Here is an 8,839-nt window from a genome sequence, read left to right as displayed (position 1 = left end):
GAGGCTTCGTGTTTGTGCGTCCCCCGAAGCCGCGGAGGGTACAGCTCGCAGCAGTGTCCCCAGGCAGCGGGTCGACGTCCCTCTCTCCTTCCCAGTTCCTGAGGCGACAGCAGGTCCTTCAGCTGTACAGGAAGATCCTGCGGGCTATTCGTGAGGTGCCTGCTGAATCGGATCGCCGCTGTTTGAAGGACTGGGCCCGGGAGGAGTTCAGGAGAAATAAGGATGCTACAGAAGAGGTGAGGAGGGGGAGCCGCCCCCCTACCCGCCTGCCCTCAGGGGGAGCCGTCAGTGTGCTGCCTGTGCTGCTGCCCTGTAGGTTAGGTGTTGCTTCCAGACTGGTGAGCAGTCTCCTGTTTGTTACTGGTTTTTCTTAAGGAGCATTTATGGGAAGAAATAATGAAGCATCTCTAAATATTTATCCCCCTGCTGGCAGTAGTGATGTTTCTCTGATTTCCGGACAATCATCTGGAATTAAAAAGCTAAAATCCTACTTGCCTAAACCACAAATAACGATAAAAAATTATACCAAATAATATAACTAACTAACAAATTTACTTATTAATGGTCAAGCTTTCTGTAGCTGCTTTTTTTTTTTCCCCCATCTTTAATTTCAGTTATATTCAAGCTGAACACAATCGTAGTGGACAGTTCCGTACATGAAGCACGTATGAAGCGCAGGAACCTTTACAGTTCTTGTATGGCTCCACAGGGCTCTCTAAAGGCTCTGCCTGTAGCTTGTTCCCTTTTCCAGCCGGTGCTCAGGGCACTGGTGGCTGCATTCCGCACACAGAGCACTGCGGTACTTGACCGAAAGATCACTTCTTTTTCTGTAAGAAAGACCTCTGTCTGCGTGCGCCGTTGTCACTACCTACTTGTAAAGGCAGTAGACTCAGAGTCAGAATGTTTTAAGGGGTTTGAATCCAGTTCAAAATGGAGTTTTAAAGCAAAACCTTAACCAGCCCCAAACAAACAAACACATCATTAAGGCTTTGCAGAAAATAAATGAATTCCATTTTGTGTTACAGGATGCAATCAGGATGATGATTATGCAAGGCAACAGGCAACTTCAGGAGCTTCAAAGAACGCTTAAGCTGGCAAAATCCTGATCTCAGTTTTGTTGACAGCTGGACTTTGATCTGCTAGCAGACAAGCACGGTATTTTTTCCAGAATGCAGCCTTTGCTGACAACCTGGTAATGTTTGATGGTGGAATATACCATCACAGTATGATTTTTGTTCGGTGGTTCTCTTCCCTCTTCCTTTTCCCAGTTTGGTTACGCTCCTGTGTGGAAATCACTTGGACACAGGTTTAAAGAACTGGTTGGATGAGGTACATTGTGTTCTGGAAATAGCAGAGCGTACCAGAAGTTACACCAGCAGTGTTGCACCAGGGAAGTGGAAAATAAATAAAGAGAAGCCCGATTATTTTGTCTGTTCTCTGTTGTGGCAATTTTAAGTACTGTGCCAAGGATTTTTACCAAAATTTTGGATTAAAGAAGTATTTGGGATAAATAAATCAGCCCAGAACAAATCAACATGATAAAATATGAAGAAAATGTTCTATATGTAGATGTTGATTCTCAGTTATAGCTGAATAAAACTTAAAAGGGGAGGTCTTTATATATGAAAACCAGAGATTTTAGCTCCAGAAATAGTTAACAGGAAGCACCTTCAGGTTGGTATTTAAGAGTCGCTGTAAAGTACAATTACAGACAGAAAACACCAACTGCAGGTAGCGTGGTCTGTTTTTCCAGTTGTCGTATTACTCCACTTTTAGTTGTTAACTCACAACTGTTCTTACCTTCCTGTGCATTGCAGTGTATCTATCTATCTTTTTTTCCCCACATAATTTAAAAGTGCCCAGGCTGAGTCTGGGATTTTCTGCACTTAAGCAGGCAGACAGCAGCAGCTGTGGATACCTGACTGGTATCCCACAGCTACGTGCAGTTGAGATCATGGATTCAGGAGACGCAGGAACCCTGCCCTCGCCCACCCTGCGAGTACGGTTCACTGAAGGAGCCGCCACCCCTTGCCAGGCAGGCGTTCTGCCAGCATGGGGAGCTGGACGGCCCCTCAGCAACGCCCGGTCAGTGCTGCTGCTCGCCCAAGAGATGGGACAGGGCAGTGTTCCCCATCCAGCCTACAGGTGGGAAGAAAAACCCCACTCCTGAGGGAGCAGGAGGTGTGCTTCTTGCTGGAGCCAGCCAAAGGGTCTTCCAGAGCTACACAGCTCAGCAAAGCTGCTTTGCAAAAGGCTGCTGCTTGACAAGAAAGAAGGGCTTGGTGTTTTTTTCATAATTCTTTTTCTGAAAGTCATTGTAGAATCCTGTTTTATGATGTTTATTCAGCTTTGCCGTAAAGGATTGGCTCAGACAACCAGCGAGGCTGTTGAAGACTTCAGGTTTGTATAGACAGAAGCCTTTGAGCTTCTAATCAATGAAAAATACATACCTCTGTCTAAATATTTCGTTAAAAAAAAATTAAATTTTGTTAACATTTTCTGGTAGAGTACAGTGACAGAGCGTTAGTGTGTCAGGGACTGATTTTTCAGTCACAATGCGATTTGGAAAGGCATTTTGACTAAACAAAGCAGTACTCCATGTTGCCTTGTTCTCACAGGTAGCCTGCCTTTTCCCTTCAGCCGGCGGTTCGATTTCTGCTCTTTAATTAGGAGACTTCACCCTGCTGCCTCCTGGCAGTGCCTTCCTGTTGGAGTCTGCATTAGTCCTTTGACTCCAGTTGTGTGTTTCTAGGTGGTGGCCACATAGTCTACAAAGAGGTCTGGGCAGGCAGTGCCCTGGACAGCTGTGGACCTCAGGAGTGCTGCTGCCCATGGTCTCCACTGATCACTGCTTCGGGGGCTTGTCGAGATGAAATTGCCTGCCAGACTCCTACAGGAGTCCAAGGGTATGTAAATGTGCTCCCAAGTGTGCGCTGCGGGGAAGGGTAGATAATACCGGTATTTTGTAAAGATCTTCAACTCTGCTATTTTAAGGAGGGAGTACTACAGAGGGGAGTGGAAAGGAATTAGCAGAAAATGCCTCCTTTTCTAGTGTACTTGCTGGCTTCAGAAAACCTCTAAAATCAGCTGCCTTCACTACAGTTCGCGGGTGACGTAGATTAGCTGAAGGCAGGCCCTTGCCTTGTCCCTGTGCACGCTCAGGAGCTGGTGCGTGATCAGCCCTGCGCTGGTAACTTCTGAGATGGGGGGTGTGTGCGTCAGCTAACAGACAGCCGTCAGGCCCAGCAGCCTCCCTCGGGGTGGCCAGCTGACCTGGTTTCTAAGACCTGGTTTGTAGCACCAACACAAAAGCTTAAGTCCAATCTTCTGCTTCCCCTTCCAAGTCAAGTGAGGATATTGTCCATTTTCTCTGGGTAGAAAACATGACACCACGGACTTCTGAGGAACACTTATTTAATTGCTTGGCAAAACATCCACTTTATCAAGATAATACAAAACTTAAATAGCATGCTTCCGCATCCCTACAGTAGCTTAAACAAAACTGTAAACATAGGAGAGTGTCTATATTAGACTACTGAAGTCAGAGCAATAAAACTAGTATTTCTGTAACCGCCGATATACTTGTCTTGATAGTGCAGTAATAGGAACTTTAAAAATATTGTTATATAATACATTTTTCTTTGCTTTATACCTCTGCTGTGAAGACAAAAGGTTAGTTACTCATTGGTCAACAGTGTCTTCAATACTGTAAAATGTTTTGTATTGATTTTAGGGCTTCCCAGTACAGAAAACGAGAGTCTCTTTCTCCTTGGCATAACAGTACTATCCTGTGTTTGAACTGGTTTTAACAATTCTAATTCTTACCATGATCTGTTAAGTAAACTTCTAACAGAATCTGATGGAGCCTTCTCAGAGGTATAAGGGGGAAACCCCAAAGGAGTGCAGATGCAATGAGTTACGGTGCCTCTAGTTTATTTGGAGTCTTGTCAGCCTGGACAACATTGGTCACCGTAAGTTCTGTTTTTATAACAAAACACGTCCATAAAAACTTGGACATGTGGTTTAGTTCTATTTTGTGAGACTGCTTATGAAACCAGTCCTAAGACCTGCAGTCTCTCCAGGGCCTGCCCACTCCTTTTAGAGATACAAGGGAGAAACCAGGAATCGCTCAGAGGAACAAAGGAAGACAGTCTGGATAAGGTGTCTAGGAGAAAATCCTGACTCTGCAGAAGAAAATACATCCGAGTACAGGGAACCAAGCTTTAACTTATTTAGATATTAGGTAAAGGACTTTTTCAAGCTTCTTCAGTAGTAGAGAACTCGGCCATTTGCTGCTACAAGGAAAAGAGACTTATATAAAAATTACACCTAACAAGTAGAGCATGGTTATGGTGAAGTATTTGCCATCCACACCTTGAAAAACCTCAGTCAGATTACTGGAGTACGGCCCCAGCAACTGTGTAACCACAAGGAGCTTTGCAACCAGGACACCATTTTAAAAAAGACATATTAATTTAGCACTTGTTTTAATAATGTAAAACTGGAAGAAAAGCGGAGCCTCTGTACCTAATGGGATGACTCACCTTAGCATCTCACTCCACGGGAGCCTGGCCTCTCCCAGCTGGAAGCCTGCATCTGTCACCTGCATGGCCTTCTAATTTGACTTGGTTGCGTAGCTTCTCCTCACTGACAAGAGAAAGGCCATGGGGAGTATCTAAAATAGCATCAACAGCCCTTCATCACCAAGGAGGTTCTGTCACAGGCTCTCAAACATCCTGCATGTATTTCAGTATTGATATCACCAGATGTTTACATGTAGCGTACAGTGGACCCCTCTAGCCACATGTGACCTCTGTGGAAATAAGGAACTTGCCTCTTCAGAAAGCAGATTTGGCTTCTAATGCAGCCTGTTTCCAAGCAGCACCTGGAAATTGAGAGTGCAATATTTAATGGTCTCTCTTCGAAATAACAAAGAAAGGATCTACTCTGCAGCATCTTCTTGTCATCAGTACAGTCTGCATATGAATTCTTGGTTCTGGAGTTTACAAAGTTATTTCTACTCCTGAAAAAGAGCCTTTTGTTTGGAGGTAACAGGCACTACAAATACATATATCTATCAATATTTCAGATTTCCATAAAGCAGGTTCCAAAATGAGTCCTGTTGCTTGTCTTTACCTGCTGGGTCGATGCTAGCTCTCTTTCTGCACCTTGGTCCTTAATTTGCTGAGCTCCTCCTCTAAGCTTTTAATATGCTCTTTGAGCGCAGCTTTGTCTTGTTGCGCTTTCTGATTAGCTTGGCACCGGGCTTCTTCTATCTTCCGTTCGTACCACTTCTCCATCTGCGTGGAAACGGCCTCGAAGAAGTACTGTGTTATCTCCAGGGCCTGGGAGGTGTCTCTGAGTGGAGGGGCGGGTGGCTGTCCTGCAGGAAGGGCGGAGGGCTGCTGCTCCTGGCTCTGGTGTGCCCCGGCGTGGTGCAAAGCTTTGTGCCTTGACTGCCCGCTTTTGCTGGGCTTCTTTGTCTGAGTTCCTTTGTCAATGAAGTAGCCACTCTGTGGTTCAGTCTTTACCGGTTCAGTCAAGGGCTGCAAAGCAGCTTGAACCCTAACGTGTCTTAATTTGGAGCCCAAAGGCTCGGAGGAGGGCAGCTCCTGCTGGAACCTGTGGAACGTGCTGGCACTAACAGCTTTGTCCTTTGGCCTGACATCTTGAGCCAGGGCAGAAGAAGAAACTGGTCTGCCAAGGATCAACTGTTGCTCTGTACCTACAGAATAAAATATATACATATATTTAGAAAAGCTCTGGGCATGTATTTTAGCATTGAAATGCTAAAATGAGGAATGCTCATTGTCTGATGAATGATGTGGTTTCCCATGTACTATGCTGCTGTACATTATAAAGACCTATATTAATTTATCACATCTTCACGGTCAGGGGATACAATAAAGAGTCATTAAAATACAAAAGCCGGCGCAGGCAGAGAGGCACTGACCACAATCAAAGAGCTTCATCAGAATGATGTGTAACAAGGATCAGGCTGGATTCCCAAAGTCTACTGGTATTTATGACACTGCCCTTCTACTCCCCCTTCCTGAGCTTCCCTGGCCAAGCTCAGAGAGGTGGCTCAAACCATATCTTTGGGTGGCCTTGGTACCTGAATGGGCTTGAATGTTGTCAGCTATTTTTGTTCTTGTCAAATGAACTAGTAATTATACTGACTTTCGTGCAAGAAAAGAGGAAAAGGCAAGAGGTTCATTCTAGATCCTTGGCAGTTTGAGTATTAACCAGAGAAACGAGTATTTTAGGTTCACATCCTTGCACCCTGCCATTATAGGTTCCACACATCTGAAAAGCACTAAATACAATACACTTTCTTCAGCAAACTTTGGGTAATCTGCGCACCTTCCCGACACACAACAGGGTGGGAGCAATTCTAACTGGGAAGCCGGAGAAATTTCAGAAAAGTTATTCCGAGCATCAAAGGACTTAGCTTCAAAGACACAGTGACGTGGAAGCATCAGGAAGTCAGCGGAATTCCACCCAACTGTGTCTTAAAATATTCCCAGTGGCTGCCTTGGAGTGTATTCTAATCCCAAGACATTGGGCATATGGATGGCGGAAAGCACACAGCCAGAATTTCTATCTGGGGTATTAATACAAGTATCCCTCAGTTAATTAGCTCGCCTGTGAATTAGGATGACATCTGAGTACCTGACAAGGTCATACCTGAAGCACCATCCTGTTGAATGCAAAAATGTTGCCCAAAGCTCTGTTCTGGCATCTGGCCTCTGCTCCTTCCCCCATCTTCTGAGAGGCTATTTGGTAGCGTGATGTAGGAATGCTGGTGGGAGCCCTCTGCCTGCAGCACGGGCTGGTTGGCTTTACAGTCCCTGGCACTGTTGGGGTTGTTCTCAGTATCCAGGGTCTCTGTGAGAGACTCACAAGTGGACAAAGTTGATTTTGGTCTTGATGACCTGGAATCTCCAGAAAGCTTGAGCTCCAGATTCTGAATCTTCAACATGCACCAAGTCTTCAGCTCATCGACCAAGGAAACCTATGAGAAAGAGACTGTGAATTAATGATTGTACAGTCAGTGGTACTTTCTATATTGCAAGGAATGTCACATGTGGTCAAAGCTGCCATTTTTTAAGGGTAAAATTCAGATTAGACACCTCTGGGACGCAGCTTTATACCACTACCAACCTCTGCTCCTGTTCATTCAGTGATAAAGATGAGTCCCACGCTAAATGATACACCACTAACAGCTCTCAAATTACAAAGGTGCTTAGTAAGTGTCAGCTGCAGAGGCACTTGCCAGTAATAACGTGCAATCATTAAGAGTAGCTCTTCTACCCTCTTGTTCCTGTGACACCACGAATTTAGGTCAGGCCCTCCTGCACACCCGGACATTTAGCCCATGCATTGAGTAAAGTTCAGCTTGGTTTTCCCAGCAGTTTCGATTTGACCCGAGAGAACAGAACAGCAGATAGCGATTAATGGTAATTTCAATCCACCTGATGTATCTATCGCTCCAGTACCTCATTTCTTACACGGTGATTACCAGGAGATGGAGCATGCCTAGACATTCAGAAGCCAATATAATACTGATGTCTCTTACTATGAAATAAAAACTAAAGCTGCCTTAGTTTGGTAAGAAAAGTGCTTTGTGGATGACAGACCGAAGTACCTTGATCAGTAGTTTACGCTAGGATTATCACAGCTGCCAGTCTGCTAACACAAAAAGTCGTAACATTTTGCTAGCACAAAGTGTATTTCTCAATTCTTAGAAGAATACCAATAATGAGAAAATTAACTGTATTTTAAATTTACCCATGTGAGTGGAGAAACACAGATTTCTGAGCTTGTTTTAATGGTGCGTTTTTGCGGAAGCTTAGAAAGGCAAGAGCTGGATCTCTACAGGAACAGTTATTCTTGTAATGCTGGTTAAACAAGCATCCACAAAAAACTTGCTTACAGGCAGTAATACACAGCTTGGAGACGGTGCACTGTTGCCAGAGTCAGAGGGAAGAACTGCAGCCTTTTAATACATGCGGAAAAAAAAGATCAGAGAAGGGAGAGATTCCCGAGGCACACAACCAAATGGAGGAGAAGCACAAGGAACACACACAGATCTCAGTCTTTGTTACTATTTGCAGATGTTCCCGCGGATGTCCTTTATTGAAGCGAATGCTGAAAGCACAACTGTTAAAAATTTAGTGGTAAGAATCTTTGCAAAGCACTATGGTAGAAAAAAGACATTTTATTATAGATCCCACGCTTCAGTCCCACCAGGTCAAATGATGACAGTGGGACTGGATTGCACATTCCCCACTTCTAATGCAAAAGCTTTATAAATTTGGTTTAGAGATTAAAGTGGTGGATAGGAATAACTTGGTCTTTGAAGCTCTTTTGCCTGTTTCAAGAGATGAGATAAATCTCCAATATTCCCTCTGCCTGCTGGAACAACACTCTTGAGCAGATCCATCTGAGCTGGCAGGGAGTAGCTGTTTCAAGCCCTACCTGCCTTTTCTCCCCCTCAGATTTTTCCAGCTCAGCGTGCTGTTGCAGGCGGTGAAGGCACTCTGTTCTCTCTGCAGACAGCCTCTCAGCCATAAGCTTGTCTAGAACACGGAGCTGTGGAAAAAACGGTAATTTAGCTGAGAAGATCATGTTAAAAATCAAACAAAACCCCCACCTGTGAACCTCGTAAGTGAAAGTAGAGCCTGTCTTTCAGTCTTCATTTTTAGGAGTGCTGCCAACAACAATTTGATGTAGCTTGCAAAACAGATTCAGTCACAAAGTTATTGATAAATAACAATTACATTAAAAATAAAAAATAATTTATAGGATCTTGAATCTCAGTGTGAACAGAGTTCAG

The 8,839-nt window shown here is 44.4% G+C and overlaps 2 protein-coding genes across 5 annotated transcripts in view; one reads left to right on the top strand and one right to left on the bottom strand.

Moving 5' to 3' along the window:
- Positions 1-44: 44 nt before the first annotated feature.
- Positions 45-1,106, top strand: LYRM2 (LYR motif containing 2; the record flags this gene model as incomplete). The annotated part of the gene is made up of 2 exons (XM_010131941.1): positions 45-236; positions 1,026-1,106. Coding segments are annotated over 2 exons (273 nt in total), but the record flags the coding sequence as incomplete, so codon positions are not given.
- Positions 1,107-5,150: 4,044 nt separating this feature from the next.
- The window catches only part of ANKRD6 (ankyrin repeat domain 6), a 33,675-nt gene continuing 29,986 nt past the window's right edge, over positions 5,151-8,839 (bottom strand). For 2 of the 4 annotated variants that reach the window (XM_010131936.1, XM_010131939.1), the window contains 3 exons: positions 8,482-8,595; positions 6,897-7,015; positions 5,151-5,733 (listed from right to left, as the gene is read on the bottom strand). In XM_010131936.1, the coding sequence (XP_010130238.1) occupies positions 5,151-5,733; positions 6,897-7,015; positions 8,482-8,595 (816 nt within the window). The remainder of the gene's footprint in view (positions 5,734-6,896; positions 7,016-8,481; positions 8,596-8,839) is intronic. The other 2 variants (XM_010131938.1, XM_010131940.1) reach the window with 1 other exon arrangement.

This window comes from Buceros rhinoceros, unplaced genomic scaffold, assembly GCF_000710305.1.
Source record: "Buceros rhinoceros silvestris isolate BGI_N320 unplaced genomic scaffold, ASM71030v1 scaffold8242, whole genome shotgun sequence".
In the NCBI taxonomy this organism is placed as follows: Eukaryota; Metazoa; Chordata; class Aves; order Bucerotiformes; family Bucerotidae; genus Buceros; species Buceros rhinoceros.
This window is presented reverse-complemented; position numbering and strand designations above follow the sequence as displayed.